Here is a 23,237-nt window from a genome sequence, read left to right as displayed (position 1 = left end):
TAATGGATTGCATGAGAAGGAGTGCCAATGGAAGAGAAATTCAGTGTTCTCTCAGTCAGGAAGAAGGTAATCTAGGTGACAGGAGGTTAATTTTGGGAGATTCCTTTTTGAAAGAAATCACTGCTGCTAGCTCAGAAAGAGCTGGTGAACCCACAGCAGTCCAGTATTCCAGAATTCATCTATTCCTAATCTCTCCACTCATTTGTATTCCTAAAATGGCTCTGACATTGAACTAGTTAGGGCAGAAATAACCTCCTGGAGGTCATCCAGGCATTTCCCTACAATGCAAGAGGGTTTGTTTAATTTAGTCGTAGTCTATGATCATAGTGTTACTAGATAAAAGCATATAAAAAGTAGTCTGAGAGACTGTAAGGAGGTACTTCTCTTTTGGTATGTTTCAATAGATTTCCTCAACTCCTTGACATTCAGAAAGTTTAAAAGAATAATGAAAAGTTCACAAACTTTCCCAGATTGTGTATAGAATTGTGGGGTTGAATTCTGGTCATTCTCATCAGTTTGTCTCGAGTGATTTCAATAGAGTAAGTTTGGGTTTTTTTTTGGAGCAGCTGTATTCACAAGTGGACCATGGCTTTAAGCATGTTAGTATGAAGGATGTTGCTGGTATTCTTGATTAGAAACAGCATACAATTTTGGATAAATGTCAGGTGAGAACTATCTAACTAAAAGCTGGGAACAGATTCCTAGTCATCTGGGATAAAGGAAGGTCCAGGTGATTCCAGTTTAGACATATTCAGCTTGTTCTGAGGCCATTTGGATAGGATCCAGTTTCCATATCCTCTATGGCTTGTATTATCATTCAAGCTTTATTTGAACTGGAGGAGGAGTCATTCTGCTGTGGTCTGTTTCTCAAGAATTGCTTTGTCTTAAGGCCCAACACTTTTTGCTTCTCTCAGAAGCATTTCCATTTGTCTTTATTTCCTGTACCCATCCATGTCTCCCTCCTGCCAACAGCTTCTGATTACTCCTTGGACTTTCCCTGTCTGTCATACCTGCTCTCTGTACCTGCCCTTATGGACCCCAGCACTTCTTACATGCCACAGACACCTACTGTGAATTCCACAGGAAATCACAGGAAAACTGTTTCTAAATCCCATATAACTAAGGCTTTCCCCCCCGCCTGGAAGCACTACCTTGTTTTTTAACCTGTATTTATACAAATTCCTTGTGCTAGGAAGCTATAGTAGCTGCGTACCTGTTATTGCCCTGATATTGCCAGTAGATTCCTAATACGATGGCAGCACAACATGGCTCTGCCTCAGGAGCTGACAGCCACTGCAGGTGGCAAGGGCCAAATGCCAAATAGGTAGTGCTTTTATATATGTGCTTTCAACAGATTCTTAGTGGTGTTATTGTTTTCTGTAGAAAAACAACTGGTCCCTGTGAGGAATAAATAGTCACTCATGGGAAAAGTTTATTTTATGAATGTGGTCTGTAGATTGTCATGCCCCTTTTGCTCTCCAGCTGTCCCTTTTGCTTCCCTCTGGTGCCAAGCACCATGGCTGTCCCTTTCACAACTTCTCCAGTCTAAATCCTGGCCCTTTGAAAGTCAAAGTTGAAACTCAGTTGGTTGCAGAAGGGCAGGACTTTAGCCCAGCCACTGAGCAGATGCCAGTCCCATGTTGCAGAGGGTGTGTGTGGCTCTCTCCTGGGATGAGGCAGCAGCATAAGCAGGCTGAGTTAAAGGAGAGCGTGCCAGCAAGAGCCAGAGGAGAGGCTGCGGACACTAAACCAGGATGTGTCTATGTTGTTATTGCTGCCTTTCTGAGCTGCTTACAACACTGCATGCTCCTCTGTCAATTCCACTCAGATTAAAAACCATGATGGAATGTTCCTTTTTGTGCTTCTGAATGGGAAATCAGAGATTACTTAGACACCTAATATGTATCTGAAAAGATAAGTGGTTTTTTTTTTCCCTCCTTTGAAGAGTATTGCAAAAAGAAACAGTTGTCATGAACTATCAATAAAATTGTTTCCTTCTCAAGAGAGTTTATTACCCTTCATCTTTCATTATCCTAAGATATTTACAGGTAGCATCTTCATTGAACATTCCTGCATGCTTATACAGGCACACAGTGCACAGATGCTTAGGAGACAGTCTCCTTAGTGCCCAAAAACAGGGTATTCTCATTTACTGTTTTCATTTCACTGCACCAAGCTGTGGAGCTGCAGCATAAGCAGCTTTGGACTTACTCAGACTGCGATATTCAGCGACACAGAGTTTTGACTGGTCACATTACGTGTCATGTTAAGAGCCTTTTGTCTCCATTCAAGCTTTCTGAAACAAGACAAATTATGATATTTTCCTGTTAATTTCTGTTAATTTCTTTCCTTAATGAGTTTCATTAAAATCAAAGCTTCTGGAAGACTGAGCCATGACAGCTGTCTAAAGACTGTTTCACTTGCTATGGGCTGTTTGGGCTGAATAATTATTTCAGCTTTGTGAGGATTATTTCTTTAAATAAGAACAATGATGCTCTGTTTGGGAAGAGGAAGAAATGCTTGGAGTGGTGCAGTATAATTTCATAGCTCTGTCTTGTAGTACTCGATGGCTTTAGGAATACCTGGGAAAATCACATCTCTCTCTGTCTGACATGTTTCTTAATGATTTCACTTAAGGATACAAAGGCAGCTATTTCAGCTGGCAAGAGAAAGAGGGTTTTGGCTTTTAATGAAGCAAATAAATTCTGCAAAAGAGAGAAGGGCTTATTCTTTGCTCTTGCATTGCTGTGAATGTGATCCAAGAAAGAAAGAAAAATCAAGTCTTTCTGGCTTACCATTCATAAAATATTCCTGTAAGTTGCAGGCAGGCCTGATATTTTGATAAGACAATGGCAAATATTTCAGTTCTTTTATATTACCAGCACTGTAAAATCTTAAAGATGCATAGTTCAGTCTCTTCGCTGAGCCTACCTTCTTTTTTTTTTTTTTTTTTGACATAGAAAATCTTAATTCAAGGGGTGGGAAGATGGGAATTTTACAGTAGTACACTACTTCCTGGTTTGAACTGGACACTCACCACCTGTTTTCATGAGCTGTTGCACCAAATTCCTTGTCAGAGTTGCAGAAAACCCGGCTGGTTTGACGGAGCTCGTGTTCCTATTGCGAATCTCAAATTTCAACACCCAAATAGTAGATTTTTGTTTAGGGAAAGTGAGCATATTCTGAGATTTAGGGACACCTTCTCAACTTCCTAAGTCCTTGTTCCCTGACCCCAGTTTCTAATCCTCTGTCCTTCCTGGTGCTGATTTTATCACATTACTCTTATTCCTTGAAGAATAGAGGCCAGTGACCTCTGCTTAAAATGAGATTGTAGTTAAGAAAGTGGTTATTTAGAAAAACAGCACCTTCTTGTTTAACAAAGAAATTCTGCGTGCTCTATGTGCTTCCTGTGTTGACCCAGATGGATTTTGTCCCTGTCAGTGTGCCTGGAGAATGACCAGATGCCTTCCCACCTCAGTAAGAATCATCAGGGTAATAATGGTCAAGAAAGCCTGACACACAGATTTTTTATTACCAGGAGTGAAAATCTTTGAAAGGACACAACATAATTTTTGAGTTATAGGTTGATTTTATAAGACAGACAGCAAAGCACAACCCTATCTGGCCTGAGAAAGCCACTGCCATAATGGAAAACAAAGCTGAGCGTATCTGATGTAGTAACTGTCAAAGGGGGAGTCTTTTGGAACTGGTCTGAGACGGCAGTCACTGCCTGATGGATACTCAGGACACAGTAGGGGTCAAAGTGTTTAAGGTAATTGTGAACTGGCCAGCTGACAGCTGAAGATCTGCAGTGAATTTGCAGCTTGGACAGTTTCACAGGGAGGAGCCTTTCCCACCAACAAACAGCTGCATATCAAGCAAAGGTGGGCTTCTGCCACTTTGTTTTCCTTTCTGATGGACAGCTGTAGCAGTCAGAGAGATGCATGCTCTCATCAGGGAAGGAAAGACACCCACAAGGGCACATGAAAGCCAGGTGGGTAGTCCTGCACCACATGAGCCCTTCCTCCATGGAACACCCATGAAGGGAGCCACCCCACAGGAACACCACATCTAGGCAGCCCTGATGCAGCTGGGCATTTGTAACCTATCATCATCACAGCTCTGGAATGAGGGAAAGTGTTTCCTTTGCTCCTTTTGCCAAGCCTGAAATTTCTGAAAGCACAGGACGAAATTAAGCAACTGATTTCCCTGAAAAAAAAAAAAAAACAACCAAAAATGGACCTTGCTTGCTTAACTTATACCAGGTCTTCTAAAATCCAAGCCCTGGTGACTTTCTTAGAGGTAATTGCATGAGCTCTTGACTCCAACACTGTTGTATAAATTCAGAACCACATCATAACCTTGTTCTGTCATGTTTTAATTACTGTTGGGACATACAGTATGGGAAATTTCAGCATGAAATTTCAGTTCCTCTTAAAACTTTCCTCTAATGAAAAATGTGAAATAAATGAAAGGAATGAATGAAAAATATTAGCATCATAAAATCAATCACAATTAAACACTTTTCCCAAGAGACATGCTGTCTTTCTAGTTAGTTGTTGGTTTGTTTTGCTTCAATTCAGTTCTTTGCCTCTCTGCCTTTACTGTTTCATGACATTTTACTGCAGAGACTTGATCTCCAACCATGAAAGCTATTTCAGATTTGCTGAGAACCCCACAGCTTCTGGGCCCTGGGAGCCTCTGGAATGAAAGCCTTTGAGTGCGTGATGGGCTTGGCTCTGCCGCTTTCTGCTCTGTGGCTAAAAGTAGCTGGCATAAAAATTTGCTGCTTTTCTTATTGAGTGGCAGCTTTTAGAAATCAGCCCTTCTCCTGCATGTTGCATGGAACAAACATAAAGGAGCTGGGTGCTTTGTTATCAGTGAATTGTAGTATGGTTTGTTTTGGAAAGAAATTTCAAGAACATCCAGTTCCAGCTCCCCTGCCATAGGCAGGGACACCTCCCACTAGACCAGGTTGCTCAGGGTCCAACTCCAACCTGGCCTTGAACACTTATGGTGATGGGGCATCAGTAGCTTCTCTGGGAAACCTGTGCCAGTGTCTCATCACTCTCATAGTGAAGAATTTCTTCCTAATACCCAATAAAAACCTCTCCTCTTTCAGTTTAAAGACAATCTCTCTTCGCATATGGAGAGGGGATACCCTTGGAGGGATGTTTCGAGTTTACAAAAGTGTTGGTCACTTTTTCACATTAATTGCCACTGTCCAATACCCAGCCTGGCAGACAAACTCCAGATTTCTGTGCTTTCAGCCTCAGTGGGTGAATCTGGAACCTAGTTAGTTTTAGCAGATATTGTGCATGGATGTCTATCTGCCTCTCAGTGATGCGAAAGCACTTAATTGAATGTAATCCATGAAAGATTTATTCTCCTGATCAGATTACTTGTGATTTTTGACTCATCAGATGCCAGCTGTTGCTTAAATCCATTCAGCCATCAAGCCTGTCAATTTTATTGTGAGTATTCCAGGTCTCTTCCCTGCCATGGCCTAGATATCTGTCTCCTATTAGTCTCTTTTGCATTTCAGTCAATCTAGAATAACATAGGTTTCCTGGTGTGTATGGGGATGAGCAAGGATGTGGGAAAAAAAAAGCAAGTTCATCTGATCTAGTTGATCCATCAAGGGTGGTTTAGAAACTCCTTTTCTGTAGAACTTCTGCTTCCTGAAGTGATCTGTCTACAGCAACAAGCACCTGGTGACCAAGAGGGATGAAAAATGATAGGAAAAGGAAATAAAAACCACATTGGTTTCTGTGAGCTCTTGCAACATTTGACACTGCTATGTGTGGCAGCTCCACCCTTTGTGAAGCAACTGTTGTAGCTGCTTCACAACAGTTGTAGTTTTAGGATGTTTAGGATGTTAATTAACTTTAAAGTTTCTAATTACTTCCTGTGAGTGATGGAACTAAATCTAGAGATTCATGTTCATACATGCATTTATGCACATAGTGAGGCTGTTGTATCTTTTCCTCAGAACTAGCTAAAAAGAAATGGCATATCTTGGCACAGCCAAGGTTTTTTCTTCTTTTCCATTACTACATTCTCCTTTCCATGTCCCAGAACTACATAAATGTTGCCACGTTCCACCTGTTACCAGGCAAGTGACTGACAGTAGCAAGAGACTGTGGTTTTGGGTTTATTATATTATATCATTATATTATTGAAGGTAATTTTGAAAGTCCTTTACAACTAGTAAAACTGTAGTATTAAAGTTTATAAAAAATGTGTCCAAGGCTAGTATTTTTTTTTTATCCCATTTTTAGTGAAGCATGTTTTAAAGGTCCTGCTCAGGATCTAGGCAAATTCATTTCTTAGTATCTCCAGCTGCCCTTTCCTTTCCTGTTCATATGTTTTAGGGAAAGTCTCTTAGTAGTTGGTAATATTCTAGCAAGCTCTCAGTCCAGAAGTGGTGTTTTCTAGGATACTCATTTGTAATTGTCTGAATTCCTCTGAGCAACACCGCATTCCTTAGATTGAGAGAGAAAGATTTAAACCCCTGCTGAAAGCCATCACAAGAGTGATGACATTTCTGGTTACTTCACGTATCTCTAGGAGTGCAATCTAAGTTGATTTCCTGGATGACCATGTAATTGAACTCAGAAATGCAGGTAAAACTGAAGAAAACTGGAAGTCAGAGTGAAATTTATTTCTGTTGTACTCATTATATGTGCACATTTTCCTGTGGATATTTGTGTGTTTCAAATCTAGTTGTCTCTTTTTGGCTCAAGTCAGGATATTCAAAGTTGTTGAATTTCAAGAGTGCTGAACTTCCTCACAACAGGCATAGATTCCTAGAATTTTTTTTGTGGTATGTACAGACAGCTGGAAGGCCAGAAAAGCTGTGACCTCCTGGCTTTCAAAAGCCCTTCAATGACAAACCTTTCCTAGAGCATGTATAAGAAGAAAAGCTAGTCTGTGTCCAGTACCATCAGGAGATAAACACCTGTGTTTTACCCTTCCTCCTCTCAGCCAAAGTGTGGCTGTGTTTGCTGTAAAAGTTAAATACAGCTCCCATCTCTGAAATCTCTTGCCATTCTCAGAAGCAATTTAATTACCCTTTTCTGGAGGGAGAAATGATAGCCCCAATTTCCATGGGTTACTTTCAAGGTTTGAAAACAGATCCAGAGTTCCTATTTCCAAAACCAATTCCTAGAGTTTGACTGCAGGGAGGCCTAAGTGTCTGAAACCTCCAGCTGAGGTCACCCTGCAGGCCAAACTCCTGGCTCCTTGCATTGAGGCCATGTCTGCTGGTTCCTTGGAGCTACTCTCATGTGGGAGTGCTTGTGCTGCTGTTGTTAATAGCTGATGAATGTGTCCTTCCAAAAGATATCACACTCCTCCTGGAATAGTGCATGGTTTTGACCTGCACATCACCCAGCTTGGTGACTTGTTCTGCAAAGAGTTATTTTTTTAAAAAAATTTTACCACATTTATTGAACCTCTACTTTTTCACATTGTGAGAAATAGTGGATTGTGAATGGATAGCTACTTTTGCTTGGGTAACAAAAATATGGGAGGTTTCTTTTTTTTTGTACCATAAAAATATAGCATACTACATAGACTACTATCACATCCATTGTCTCTCTTTTTTCTTTTTTTAAGTGGGTAAGTCCTTGTTATTGAATATCTTATGTAAGAGCTGTTCCAAAACTCTGCCTTTCAATGATACTATTTCCTCTAGTGCAGACCATGGCCAGGTTTTAAGGAGCAGTCTGTCATATATTTAAAATAACTTTTGAAAAAGAAAGTGTGGAGATGCAATTAAAGTCAATTGTTGAGAATGAACTAACATCAGCAGCGATTAGAGCTTGAGGCAAGAACTTGTTATTTTTCCCTTCCCTTGCTTCTCTTTTATTTTCATATATTTGATAGGAGGGGTGACAAAATGTCTAACAGGGCCTTAAATTGCTCTTTCTTGTCTGTCTTCCCCCCCAAAAGTGTGACAGTCATGTCCCCCTTCCCCTTTGCTATGGAGTAGCCAGGGTGTCGCTGTCAGGGCTAGGGAAGAAGGCAATGGGCACAGTGCAGTGTAAAAGCCACGGAACTGTGCTCCCACGAGACGAGGCAGACAGGCTAAAGCTGGCTGGGGGTTGTATTTCATCCCCTGTAGGGTCAGCACCTGGCTGCAGGACTCCTACAGTGCCATTTGGGCAGCCCCCAGGGGCAGCTGGGTCATGAGGTGCCATCATGACTGTGTCAGAGGAAGGAAGTCTCCTCACAGCTGAGGGACATGGCAGCAGCTAGATGAAAACTTCCTTTTGGGATGGCTTTCTCCCTCAGCTCCCATTGACAGGAGGGTTAAGCTCCCTTCTCCCTTGGAATCAGGTGGGGTCCTGCCTGAGAAAAAGAAGTTTCTGTGAGGAGCAGAACAGGGTGTGATTCCCCTGGTGAGTGCCTGTGGAATGCCAGTGTGCTCTCCCCACCATAAGGTGCTCTCCACATCCTGTGTCTCTCAAGGAAGCTGCTGGAGCCAGAGGCCCACCTGAGGAGTCAATATCACCCCAGGCAGTGGAGAGGCTGGAACAGGAGGAATTTTTTTCTCTAGCTGGGGAGCCCTCACAGCATCTCTGGGAAGCAACACAGGTCAGCCCTGAGAAATCCAGCACTCAGCTGCGTAAGGAATTCATTCCTATGGGATCAGGAAGCAAGTGTGATATCTCCAGTCATGGCTTTCTTATCAGGGCAGTTCCTCTTCGTCCTAAAAATGCCATCTCACCTGCATTTCCCTTCTCCGTTTTGCTTACTCACCACACTTCCTCTGCCTACACGTACATGCACGTATGGAGTCCGTCAGTAGGTAGGGAAGGAGATGTGCTACGATCTCACCTGACTCAGCACTTCACAGAGATATATGTAAAAAAATCCAGGAACCATGGACACACAGGCCAAACTCACTTATCAAACCTTTTACATGGCCATTCCCACTGCCCTCAGGGCAGGTCTGTACTTCTGGAAGGACTGGTAGCCCATTGCTCCTCAGATTCTCCTCAGGAGAGTGATACTGGTTGCTGCTGGAGACAAGCCTGAGCTAAGGTACCTTAGATTTGACCCAGTGTGGCCATTCTTACTCAGATTTAGATAGAGAGTCCCTGTTTCAAGGCTGTGCTGAAAAAAAGCATACCAGACATCTGCTTCAACCAGCACCTGAGTTTCCTACCCTGTGTTTCCATTACCTTCAGCCCAGTTTGTAGGGGGAGTAGGGAATGCAGGACTGATCCCAGCTTGAAAGCTGCTGTGCTGGGTGAAGAAGAGAGGCACAATTGCTTTTTGGCTCCTGCCCACACCCTGCTTGAATCCCTTCCTATCTCAGGCCGCCTGCAAGCACAGTGGGGCACCAGGGGGATGATTTGCCTGTTTGCTTCAGTCACTATCTGAAGCTGTGCACTGGGATTGGGAATCATTGTCCTAGAACAAACCAGCAATGCTACTTGTGACCCATGGCAGTGAAAGTCCAAAACATGAAGTCAGGGCTGACACTCCCTCTCTAACTTGAGCCACTGTGCTTTTCATCCCGATGCCAGGAGTTGTCAGCTGTAACTCCGTCTTTTTTTGGCTTGTGTCACAACCTAATAAGTTATAGGCCAGCTTCTCCTGTCGATGTTTTTGCTGCACAGAAGGCTTCACATTTTGTAAGCTTTTACAGCACAGCTGTGCTCAGAGATAAAACAGAATGTGTATACAGTACAGTATGCATTCAACTGATGCACTAGATTCTTCCCACCATATGTATGGAGTGGTGTGCATTTCACTCCGATACCTCACTGCCAAAACTGCCAGAAGCAAATAAACAAATGGCGGAAGAGAGACACCATATGAGGCAGTGCCAGGCACATGACCTAGACTTCCAGAAAGAGACCCAGGCTGCTTTTAAAGGATTATAGTGGACCATTTTTTTTAAGCCTCACCTTCCGCTGTGTGAAATGTTCTGCCAGTGTATGCAGGTTGTCAAAGAGCACTCACAGATTTCCCCTTCCTTCTAAGCAGCTGATGTTGCGGCTTCTTGTGCTCAATACTCATTTCACCTTTCTTCGATGCCAGTGATTCCCCATCAAGTTTCTAAACTGAGAGAGGGGAACAATGGAGATGTGCAAAGCACTCTAATTCTGGAAGGAATGCTACTCTAAAAAGACAGAACACATATAATTAGGATAATGAGATTAATAATATTAGTAGCAATTTAACGATTAATATATAAACAATGGGAGACAAATGGTTGTTCCAGCTCGTTCCCCACAAAAAAGTCACTAAGTTGCATTTCACAGCGTCGATGGTGAAGATGCCTGTAATAAACTGACACAAACATTAATTACATAGTTAGATGTAAGTAATTTCGATGGTAATTCTGTTCCTGGAACTCACACTCTGAATATGAAAAGACAATTCCTCAGCTTCTTTTCTCTCTGACCAAGCTGTTGCTAATGAAAAGATGATGGCCACCACCACAGTCCTCCTCCTGCTAGTAATACTGGGAAACACAGACAGATTTTCCTGTCTACTGGCCTCAATCTTATGTTAGGCTGAACATCTGTCACTACCCCAGTGGTTATCTTGCTAGCTCTAGCCTTTGCCTAAGCTTAATTTCACTCATCATTGTGTGAAGGGCAAGTAGGTGCTTTCTTCACTTTAGAGTATCTGTAGGCACAGATGGAAAAAGTGTACTAAGAACAACAGAGGTGAAGACCATTCGTGTGCTTTACAAAACCAATGCAAAGTGGTCTGGATGCAGGCAAGAGGATTGGGCCTTGAATTTTGATGGAATAAATTAGGGAATAGAAAATTATGTGAAGTTTTTCAGATAGCAGCAATATTTAGTAGAGTAAGAGTGTGCTTAAGGTGTTCATTTAGAGCTGGTTCTTCGCTTGATGCATTTGTATTTCCACGTAGAGGTAATAATTAGAGTACCAGTTTCCTCCAAGCCTTGCTGCCTCCTACTGCAATATACGCTGTGACCAAGACAGACACTCCACATCTCAGTCAAACAGTGGGGAACTTGTGGAGCTGTGCCAGTGGATGAGAGACCAAAGGCCACATTTCTGCAGGTTTCTCCAAACTCTTCTTAGGAACATCCTTTCAACTGAGCCCTAAACTGAGATGGATAAGTCTCTGTGCTGGAGACAGAAGAGGCAAGCGTTCAGTTCACAGCCTGGGAGTGCAGAAACATCAGGAGTGCTTTGCTCTCTGAGTATTGCAAAGCCTACCAGGCTGCCTAAATTCCAGCCCTTGAATGGAGGACCCAGGGGCACTCAGGGTGTGGGGGTGTGATTTTGGCAGTTCCCAGCTCTTCAGCTGTGGTACCAGTTTTGCAGAGGAGTGCCTATCTGCATCTTTTTTCTTCCCTGTTGAAGCAGTACCTCGGTTTTTGAGGAAAATGAGACACACCTGTGGCAGCAGACCCATTGCATAGGCCAACAGCTGGATTTCAGCAGGCCCAGCAACATGATGGGTGACACATTTGAGGTGACACTGAATAGTCCACAGAATAGTGAAGAAACATTAAAGAATGTCAGGGCTGTAAGCAAAGTTATTGGCTAAGTATCTGCAATATATATTGGCAAGTAGGAGCTATCTAAGGGGCAATCACATAAGAGCCTGGAATAAACACATGGAAGTTTTGAAAAGCTGACAGTGCCACCATGAAATGGTAGGGGTGGCATGTAAATACTCGTACATATGCCTGACGAGACATCAGTGCTAACTGGGAGTTTGCAGAGTCTGGTGAAGCCCTAAGGGATGCTTTTCAAGACAGGAGCTGAGAGTGAGAAGTTGAAAAGAGAATCATCGAATCATTAAGGTTGGAAAAGACCTTTAATGCCATCAAGTCCAACTGTCAAAATTTATCATCAAGTCCAACCATCAAAATCAGGATTTCAGGATTACATGGCAAAACATGCAGACTTTTGCTGTCTGGTAAGGGGCCAGGTGAGTCAGGGGCAGAGCCATTTGAGTGAATGCAGAAGAGATAAAAATGTGTTTCTTTCTGTTCCTTTTTCGAGTGGAAGCATCCCCATTTTTTAGTCTATCTTTAAAAGTCAAAGTAGTATATTTTTTTTTTTTCTGTAATAGCAATGCACAGAGTTGAAAAAAAAGTGTAGTCTGATAAAACTTGTGACCTGAAGTAAACTGCTGGGAACAGTTAGAATGGATTACTTTAGATTCAGAAACTTGGCCAAGGACCAACTTGCAGCCACTCCCTGTGGAAGATGGTAGTGAAGGAAGCTGGGAGGATGGAGGTGTTTTTCAGCACATTTCGTCTTATTGTCACAGAAAGGAGAACTCAGAATGGGACTTCTCAAATCCCAAGGCAAGTTGGGAAGATAAATTATAGTCAGTTGCTTCCATTGCCTAAAAAGATCTGTGTGCTCTGAGCTTTCTTGTGAATTTGAACAGTTTCCTGGTTTTAGACATGATATATGTTATTGGAATCCCTCCAAATGACAGAGGGTTGCAGTGGGCAGTTGAGAACATAGGCATGCCACTGTGATTAAGGAATGACTTTCTGCCAGTGTTGGGAGCAAGCTCAGAGGTGTTTGGGTTAGGTCCCATTTGTCAGTGGGAGCATGGCATCCCACATGGTCAAGACTTCTTCTTATTTAAAATAGAGTGGGAATCCCGGAAAAGGAGGGGTACCTCATTTGGACTATATCTGCCTAGTACTCTGTGAAATGTCTTTGAAAGTAAAACTTTGAATAAAAGCCTTGAAAAAAGGTGGCGGGAGATGAGGAAGAAGTACTGTACCTGGCGTTAGACTCAAAGGCAGTGGCGATATTGAGACCTCAGTTCCTGACCTCTACCTGAGCTGCTGGGAATTAAAATGAATGGTCCTCACCACTAGGCAGGTTTTGCTTTTTCCCTGCTTGTATGTGCCACTATCCCACCTTTTATTGCAGCCATTCATCATTGGCAGAAAGACTGGGAGATGATATTAAGGTTGTAGAATATGTCATTTGTATCAAAGCTTCCCCTCATTTCTTTTCACCCTCTACTTGCCTGTTCTCTTGCCTATATTCCGTTCCTGTTGGGTTTTGCCCCCCTCTCCGGACCAGTCATCCATTGGCCCAGCTCATAAATGATTGCTTTAATAATATTACAGTCCCTCCATTTTCATGTGTGAATGACCCAAGTGGCATGTGGCTTGTAACCGGACCAGGAAGAGATTTCTATTTTCACCCTTTAAAAGGCCACAGAAAATACAGAGAATAGGATCCTGCCTGTCTTGCAGTGGCCCCAGACAGGCATTTATGGCTGTGCAGTAGCTTGCAGACACTGCCTATTTGAGGGAAATCTTTACCAGCCAGACCTGGCCATTGTTTTTCCTTTTCTGCATTTATTCAAAGCTCGGAGCTGTTTATACACCACGAAGATGGGAATTGAAGAAAAAGAGTACATGTAGAATTCACCAGCTGTTTAAGTCTTATTGTTGCCTTCTGTATTGATCAAATCCCTTGCCTCTTAATTGGATATTGACTGTTGTGAGGCAAATAAGGCAAGCTGTCAGAGGAGGGAGGGATGGGGCACGAGGTTTGACTTAATGGTATGTTGATCATGACTAGTCTATAAAAGCCAGTGGGAGAGGAGTTCATTAAACCAGCCTGCAATTGCTTTAAAAAAATATGCTCTGAGTCAAGATGATTAATCATATATGTGACACTGTAATCAGAGAAAACTCGCATTGTTATTCTGGTATTTACAATGCAAAAACTTGAAATATGCAAATGCATTAACACAAATTCACCAGGGACAGCTATCTGTTTGGTCTGTGAGCCTTAGGTAACCCTACTAATATCTGACTTTTTTTTTTTTTTTCCTGGTGTTTGTTTGGGTTTTTTTCTTTTCTTTTCTTTTCTTTTTTTTTTTTTTTTTTTCCTCCTTGGTCTTGTGTTCTGTTCCCTGCTTCCCTGCTCCTCTGGCAGGCTCATTGGAAATGTGTGCTTGCCCTGAGCCCAAATCTGTCACCTGGACCAGGGAACCCATGTAGAAATGGCAGCAGGATGAGGGACACTTGAGCTTCCTGACAGTGAAACATGCAGAATATTTTGGAAATTGATTTTATCTCACAAATGATAATAATCAGAGAATGGGAAGAGAGGGGGAAAGCTTATGCTGGTGTGAGCTACCTGTTCCACAAATGGAAGCTACCAGCAAGTCTGCTGTGTATTTTCATATCTTTCCTGGCCATATTTTAGGCTGGGTATTGGATATGTTGCAATAACTGTCAGGCACGGTCCATTAGTGTCTCTGGATCAGGCCTGTCATGAATCAGGAGGGAGATTAGCAGGATAGGCTCACGTTTGTGAAGATCCCACACAGCAGTGACTTGTTGAAAAAACGTTCAAAGGGCCAATAAACAAAGTTTATTTCAAATTATTTCAACGTTGTGTGTTTGTTATTGTATTTATTCTTTGAGAATTTGGGAGTGGTTATAAAAAATGTATGATGTAAAGGTTTGTGCAGTTTGAAAAATTAGCTTTTGAGGGAGCCACCTGAACACTTGTCATATATCACCATGCCATGAACTGTCAGAGAAAGGGTAGTGCAGTCCTGTGGAAGGCAGGAATGCTGCCTGGGTATTGGCTGATAGAGAAAGGAAAAGGCCATAAGTCTGGAATGCAGTAGGAATATGAGGTTTAATGCAGAGTTTTCACTTGAGTGCTTTAGGCAGTTCCCTGCTTGAGCAACTGGATCGAGGCTGTACCACCTTCTCTTGCATGTGGGCTTGAGTCAGTTAACATCTCAAACCTTCTATTCCCCTTCCTGCAAAAATTAGAAAAGCAATCCAGGGCCACAGACACTGCTGTTTTTAATTCAGTTGCTCTGTCTGGATGTACTGGGAGACTGAAAGTGATCACCAGTTTTTTCTAGGTATATTATAACTCTGGTAGAAAGGGTCATAAATGTACAGTACGGCAAACTGTATAAAAAGAAAATCCTGGTTTTGCCTGGAAGGATGAAAAGTCCATCAGGAAATCAGGATTCTTCTACAAAGTATATGAAACAAAACTGGCAGAAGGGGAGGAAAAGCTTTATGGAATCCAGAAAGCTGAATGCATTTTTTAGTGGAAGTTTTAAGTGCAGTAGGATGGAAGTTATTACTTTAGCAGGCACTATAGTAGTACTGTTATTAGTAATTCCTTTTGATCCACTTATAATATTCCTTACATTATAATAGACTTTTCAGCTTGCATTTTAAACATAAACTGTAGAGAATTTTATACCATGAAATCCTGAGTGAAAAATTTAATACATGAAGCTGGACCATTCAGAGCCATAGCCTGTGGAAGACAAGCATTTAAAAAAAAGTAGAAGAGATCCTTAAATAACTGTTTTTCAGATTTGCAGGCACATTTGTTTGGATTTTTTAGTGTGCTTCAGTTATGCAAGAAAATGAACGTGACAGTCCTCAGTTGATTTGACAAGGATAATTTCAGAAACACTGCCCTATCATTCCACAGTTTGGCACCTTCTCCTTCTTTGTTGTAATGCATTTTTTCTGAGTTGGCTTTTCTCAGCAAAACTGCTTGTTTGTCAGGAGATTTTACATGTGTTCAGAAATGGATGATGAAGTGGTGTGGGCTGGGTTTGGTTAGAATAGCAGGTTTGACCTGGTGACTGTGTATTTTTGAAGTCAGGGAGTATTTCGTCTGTCAGCACAGTGGAGAGGTTTGCAGGATATTTAGAATTAGATATTTTCTCAGGGCTTAATCACACTGGCCAGACTGCTGCCTCCTGAAGTCTCTTCCACACCAAACCTTCTCCTAAACAGGAGGACTCAAAATGTTTTTCTAATCCCATCTGCCATTAGTGGTTTTGCATTCAGGTTTTGTATTTGCTTTTGAAATGGCAACAAAAATTTGAACAAAGGTTGGAATTTGGGTCTAGATTCATCACTGTCTTCGCTGGACATGTCACAGTGAGGCAAGAGCAGCTGTAAGCAAGAGCTGTGACAGCAACAGGGAGCCTTGTCAAGCTGAGGATACCTGCAGGGGATTGAACCTCAGGCTCTGCTTAGGGACTTGGTAGAGACATCTTTGCTCCTTCTTGGGGCCCATATAACTTCCCTCTGGGAAAGGGACTCCGCAGTTGTGGAGTCTCTACTGTAATGTATGGGAACCAGGAGCAGCTGAGTGCCAGAGAGACTTCAAGGAAGTCTGTGGAGACCCCAGGCAACAAAATGGCAACAAAAGCTGTCTGCTGCAGTACATCCCCTTCTCAGGAGCTGGGGAGAGCTGCATGTGCAGTCCCAAGGTTTGGCTTGTCATGGTGATGTTGTTCTGCTGGTTTCTATCCGCTGGTGCCTTCTTCCAGTATAAACACGGTCTCAGTTCCTAACTTGGGTGGAGATGTGCACGTGTGTGTTGGTACATGTGTTCATGTGGCATGTTTGGAGAGAGAGAAGAGGAGGCAACAAGTCAGCAAAAGCCCTTCTGGTTTTCCTTTGCATACTTAATAAAGAAGTTACAAGAGGGCATATTCCCAATTTCTTTTTAACTTTGTAGATCACCTCCAGTAGACAGATTGTCTCAGACCACTTCCCCTCCCCTTGGCGATCAAATAACATTCCTGTGGTGACTACAGCAGTTGCTTACATGGAAAAATAACATTAGGAAAGTATTTAATGTATTTTTAGCTGTCTTTAAATGCATTTTAGCAGCTGGAAACAAGGGGAGTTAGTAGCACGTGACCTGCAAGCTCTCCATAGACCACCACCAAGTGCACAACAAGTCACTGATGGTAAAGCTAACACAGGCTGGAAAATGTTGGGTAGGGTGGTCACCTCTAACCTTTACTGGTCACCAGAGGTCAGGCTAAAGGGATAACCTCAATTTTTGTGGGCTGTAAATAATAACTTGATAAACAACCAGCGTGATTTTAAGTCCTTTCTTTTGACTGATCTGAGTCTTGGGAGATTTTATGAAACCTTGTTTTGACATGTTTTCAAAATACCTGTGACTTTTCAAAAATCTTGAGAAGATTTTAGAGATTTGGAGTGGTGAAATATTACAACTGTAGAGATTAGTGAATAGAGTGCAGCTGAGAGAGGCAACAAGAAAATAAATACCGCTTATTCCATCAGTCTTTTATTCAGGAAAATCTTGAAATCCTTGTGAAGAGCAAACCTCTCATCAAACGTTAGTGGGAGCTTTTCCTGAGGGGAGACTTTCTCTGAGCTGAGGACTTGCTCATTCCTATAACTATGTGATTGCTGAACCAGGGAACATCCTCTCTGAACTGTCTTCCCTGGCCCTGTTCCATTCCCAGCACAGCACCCCCACCCAGGATCCTGATGTTGGGCTCCCCCACCATCCAGCCCACAGCAAGCATGTTCATATTTCTGGGAAAAATATACCCAGCAGGTGGAAGTTTAGTACTATTTTTACTATTGCTGGTACAGTGAATGTAAAGAGCATGATAATTGATTATCTGGGACAACAGAAATGCACAGGAACTAGAATTTCAAGGATTAGGGTCTCCCCGAGGATTTCCTTCGAGTTTCAGTGAAAGGAGAGATAACCTTTGTGGTGGAAACGGAAACAGAGCTTTCAGTTCCCATCTGCAGCCAGCCTCTGGAGACAATAGTATTAAGGGTGATGTGAATTTCCTCTGTTCATCACCACGGGACAGGAGCCCCGACACAATTATCTGCACTTCTATGGCAACCCTATTCAGCTCCTTGCAGCTTATTCTCTGTCCTACCAGGGACATTCAGCTAATGCCTGCTGCCTTTAACATATCTGGAGGTTAGATTCCCGTGTTTCATCTGTTTAAAAGGACATTTATGGAAATTAGGAGGCAATTTTATCCCAAGTAAGCAGACTAATATTCTGTCACTCTGCCTTACTCAAGTGACTGTTGCTCTTAATGTTAGGTGGTTTTGGTTAAGTGGCATTAAAGTTTTGTGGACTAAGCAGTAGGATTTTGTTGCAAATGCATTGTCCCATTTTAGTGGAAACTTTGCATTAACAAGTTCCATCTTAATAAATAATTTTGTTCAACCTGCCTTGTGACTTATACTATCATAAGATCCTGCCCTTAATATTAAAATGTAAGCACAGATTTCCTCTCCCAAGGCTAAAGCTGTATAAAAAGACTTGCACTGAAGCTAAGAAATCCTCTGTCTGGATCAAGATATATTTTCTCTGAGAATAAGGAGAAACAAATATCCACATATATTTGGAGAGGAGGAAATTCTGCTATAGATTGTTCTTCCTCCGTTGTGTTAAAAAAAGGAATCTTGACTGAATATATAGTCTGTTTCCAAACTATTGGCATCTTTCACAAATATAGGCTGGCTGGCTTACGAACAAATAGCACAGTTTCTGTAGCCAAAGATAGTTGTCATCATGCACTTATTAATGAGTACACATATCTCTGAACATCAAATGCTGTGCTATTTTCAGAGAGATCCTTTCAGATCCTGTTTTCTGGTTTGGGGTTTTTAAAATTTTTTTTCCATAGCCTCCTGCCATTTTCTTTCAAAGCTCAGCAGTAGAAAGCAGAGAAAAAAGGGACCTAGGAAAGGAGATGCTCTCATCTGTCCAGCTTCCCCACGTCAGGAGCTACTCCATGCATGTCATTCCTGGCAGATGTTTGCCTAATCTGCTCTTAAAAAACTCCAGTGATAGGGCTTTGACAGTGTCCTTAGGCAATCTGCTCCAGTGCTTTGCTGTACCTGTCATTAAGAAGGGCTTCCTGATATCTAACCTGCAATTAAAGGCCATGATTTCCCACACAACCCATCATCAGGCTGACCTTACAGCCAAACCACCTCCACCAAGTCAACTGCAGTTTCCTCACTAGATCATCTTTGCCAGCACCGCTCCTTGGGCAGTGTGCTCTACTCTGGCAGTAGTAGTGAGGTGGGGTGTGTGTGTGTGTGCCACTGGTCTTGTCAAGGGTCCAGCCCGGTGTCCCCAGCGGCTGGTGATGGGCCGGTTTCCCTCTTGGATCCCTTGCAGCTGACGGGAAGGCGGCTGTCTGCCAGTAGAGGGTATTGAATTAGGAGATTCGGTAGATCCCGGGAGAGGCACTGCCACTGTGAAGTTGCAGCAGTTTTGCACTGATAAAACTAACAGCGCTAACCATGGTTCCAGGCCTCAGAACATGAGCTGATGCCTTTTCTTGTCCTGGAACAAAATCTGCTGTGAGAGCAGTTGTCCCATATATTACATGTATGCAATCAATCACATCTAGCAGTTAGTACATATGTTTTTTGATGAGTGCATTCCTATAATGATTATAGCAGTATGAAAGCATTTTTTAAAAAGAGTGATCACAGATTTGGCTTGGGTTTTTTTGCAGTTGTTTTCTTTTGAACAATAGCATCCCATGGCAGCCAGGCCTGATGGCAAAGCTGTAGATGCCAACTTGCTGTGAGGGAGATGCTGGGGAGCTGAGGCAGTCACAAGGTGTGCAGCAGTGATTGAGAGTGGGTCAGTGTAGGCACAGATGCATCACAATATTACCATTGCAAGATAAATTCTGAGCCACTTTTTAAATATGCTTAGAATAGTGATGAACATTGTAAAAGTGTTTCCTTCTGCAAATTATTTACAACTGGAAGATGGTAGTAATGAATTAATGGAAAGATACTGGAGAATTAGTCCTGACTGCTCATAATAGATATTTTTTACAATGGAAACCAGCTAGCTAAATTAGGTGTATTTCTGCTGCCTGAGCAAATTATGGCAGTATGTAGCTAAACAGGTTTTGAGACTAGGAAATTTTAGCAACATCCAAAATTAAATAAAGCAAGATTCAGATGAGTAGGAGCAGGAGTATGTTGCTGTCAGCAGGGGTCAATAACCTTTGTGTAACTGGCAATTTTGGTGAGCAGGTCAAGTTCAGTGGGGTTTGTCTCTATATTTTGACAGATGCACTCCAAACACCCTGATATCCATTTCATTTTACAAGGTGTGTGCATGCACCAAGACAACGCTCCAGAGGGTCACTGGCAGGTTGCAATGTGCCAGCCATCACATGCACAATGTATTGCATGGTGCCAAGGTAAAATTTCAGGGGTCTGGGAGCACCAACAGTGTTCAGAACCCCACACAACACCTGTGCCCCACCAGTATCTCCCTAGCTGTCCCTCACTGACATCCCATTGGCATCTGTTTTCCCGAGCTGACAGTTCTGTTTCTATTTGTGCAAGGCATTTTTAAGGCATTCATCCCCTAGTTGTCTTCTAGATGACCTGGAAGAGCTTCAGTGAGTTGCCCATATTCCTTCAAGGAGGAAAGGAAAAGATTTATTTTCAAAATTTTGAGAATTTTGAGGTGTGTTTTTTTTTAGAAAGGCTGGTTAGATTTGAACTTTATATTCCAAGCAGCATGGAGGTAGATTTATTGTGTAAGAGAGCTTTTAGTTTCAAACTAATAATTGGAAGAATACATTTAAACCTTTGTCAATATAAAAGTGACTTCAGATGCTCAGGAATCCTCTTTCTTGTGGTTTTAAAGGAAAAACTTAAACATTTTCCATGCCACAACTATTGAGGGCATTGAAAGAAAATACCCAATAACTGTTAGGAAACATACAGAATAAACTTTTTTCTACTTCCCTGTTCTTGTAATCATCATCCATTTTTTAGGTGCTTCCCAAAATACACCTTTGGACAAATTTTGCACTGTTAAAAATGGCATTTTCTGTTGGGCAAACCAGAGGCCCGAGTCAAAGCCTGCTGGAGTCAAGGGGCTTTCATTGAGGTGCAGACCCTGCATGTTTTCCTAAAAATCGCCAGTGCTGTTAGCCCACGTCTCCCCTTCCCCACCCGTCTCCTCGGGGAGAGGCAGAAGCCTGTTTGAAGACAAACAAGTCGCAGAGCCTGCAAAGGTGTAAATGTCTTTCATAAATGCCAACGCTGAAAAGCCTGAGCGCCGGGCGTGTGACACGCGACGACAGGCAGCTCTCGCTGCGCGAGGGGCGAGCGATGTGCCAGCTCTCGCTGCCACAGGCGCTGAGGTGTGCCCGGATTGCACCTGGGCATCCCTGGGCACCCCTGCCCCGGGAGCACACACGGGCCAGCAGGAGGGACGGGCAGCAGAGCTGCCTGCTACTCGCCCTGCTGCCCCTGCCCGCACCCCTCGCCCCCGATCCGGTCACCCTGCCCCTGCCCTCCTCCTCTCCCCGGCTTCTTTGGGCAGGGGCTGATTTAAATAGGTTGGCAGGGAGCCAGGAGCTCATCATTTTAATGCAGTGTAAAATGGAATGTGCATAATTATATGCAAGCCATATGTGAGGGAGACAGCTCAGCTGTGAATTTTGGGAGGCTGTGAGAGGGAGAGAGTGAACAGTCAGGAATAAGATGAGATGGAGCGGAACGGAGTGCAAGTGTCACTCAAATGAACAGTGTAATGAGCGTATTGCTGACACTCCTCCTTTCACCTGCTTCTCCCTTTTGCTTTAACTCAAAAAGCAGAAAATGTAGAGATGAGAAGGGAAAAATACTATATGCAAGCAGGATTGCTAATGGCTCTGGTAATGTCTCCATTTAAACTTCAGCTTTCTTAATTAACAGTGTAGTTACAAATAACCAGTAACTTCTAATGCATCTTTGTCATTAAATATTTTGACCGCATTTGACTGAAGGATCATTGTTCTCACTCAATGATTACTCCTTTCAAGGCTTCACTTAAACATGGAGGGGGAATCCATTTATTTGTAATAGTATTAATGTAAATTATGAGTATGAAAGCTTTTATTTTTTTTTTTTTTTGGCCTTTCTGTTAAACTGAAAATACAAGTACATCATCTAGGGATTGCTTAAGCATGTCAAAAAGTTTAAATGAGTACATATGTAATGTAATCCTGAAAAATGCCATGGAGTAAATTGAAACCCTGAGTTACTCAGTTTCCAGCTCAAAGATTTCATTTTGGTTTTGTCTTTTGTTGTTCTAATTATTACTCCACAATGAATTTGCATGTTCAATCTAAGCTATGTAAGAAAACAGCATCCCAAGTTCTCATATCTAAAAGGTGTACTGACTATTTAAAGAAACTTTTTAATAATGTTGTATTTTGGGATTCCCGTCTGTTTTAATTATCTGAGCTGTTATGCTTTTAGCTATTTTTTTTCCTTCCATTATTTGTAAGTCCCTAAATAGGCCATTATATTTCCCTTCAGGCTAGAGATGAAGATGGACATGCTGAAAATTTTCCCCAGCAGCACTATGCTAAGGAAACTCCAAGACTTGCCTTCAAGAATAACTGCGAACTACTTGTAAGAATAACATACTTACAACAAGTCTAGATTGTTACTTTAGCACAGTGAAAACCGTTTTTTTTTTAAGGCTTTTGTTCATTATGACATACATTATGAAATATGATAGGTTTTTTTTTTTTTTTTACTGTTTTAGCATTCTAATGCTAGTTCTGCTATCCGTGAACAGTTTAAGATCTCAAATTGCTTGAAAAATATAATATATTTGATGTCAGCACGTGAATGGCCTTGTCTTGCACTGGTAAATCAGGGACAGCCATGCAGGGAATGGCTGGTGATGCACGGAAAGCCCCCCACCCCTTCCCCCAAAGCACCCCAAAACTCACTCTCCCATCCACCTCTTGCTCTGCCTTGTTTTCGGGTGACGGCGCTGCATTTTGTTCTGCTAACAGGCAGTCCTCCCTTCACAGCTTGCCTGTTCCTCCCCTTCATAGCTGCATGCAACCCAAAGCATCCTTTCCTTTCCTCTCCACTCCTCTCCATTCCTCTCCTCTGCTGTGGGGAAAGAGTGAAAGCCAGGAAAGCACTTACGGGGAGCCTGGAGTGTTTACAAGCCATAAGAGAGATGATATCAGCTGTGAAAGAATCTCTGTTCCAAGGCAGGGTTAATTTGCTGTTCATTTTAGCATTTGCAGCTAGACGAGATTAAAAGCAAGCAGGAATGCCTATTATATTTCTATTAAATGAATCTGTTGGGACCTAATGTTCTTGATTAGCTTGAGAAAATTAGTGCTCCACCATGAGTTTTTCTGTTTGCCTAAAGTAAACAGAGGATGAATTGTCATACATTTAAAAGAGATTCATGCATGGCTTTCGAAAAGGGAGGTTTAGATACATCCGTAGATCTCTCCCTTGCATTCCCCTTTCTTTCATCTGCACTTAAGTAAGATGTACCATTTGGCTAAATGGAAGTGTCTATGGAGAATTAGTACACGGGGTTTTACTTTGAAACAACATTTCTTTTTTTTCTCGTTGTAACCAGAGAAGAGGCGGGTGGCAGTGG

At 42.4% G+C, this 23,237-nt stretch overlaps 1 protein-coding gene across 1 annotated transcript in view; it reads left to right on the top strand.

Annotated features, from left to right (window-relative positions):
* The window catches only part of SOBP (sine oculis binding protein homolog), a 112,155-nt gene that overhangs the window by 41,560 nt on the left and 47,358 nt on the right, over positions 1 to 23,237 (top strand). Inside the window, exon 5 of the mRNA XM_053974326.1 lies at positions 22,139 to 22,234. Within this exon, the coding sequence (XP_053830301.1) occupies positions 22,139 to 22,234 (96 nt within the window). The remainder of the gene's footprint in view (positions 1 to 22,138; positions 22,235 to 23,237) is intronic.

This window comes from Vidua macroura, chromosome 3 (assembly GCF_024509145.1).
Source record: "Vidua macroura isolate BioBank_ID:100142 chromosome 3, ASM2450914v1, whole genome shotgun sequence".
Classification (NCBI taxonomy): Eukaryota; Metazoa; Chordata; class Aves; order Passeriformes; family Viduidae; genus Vidua; species Vidua macroura.
This window is presented reverse-complemented; position numbering and strand designations above follow the sequence as displayed.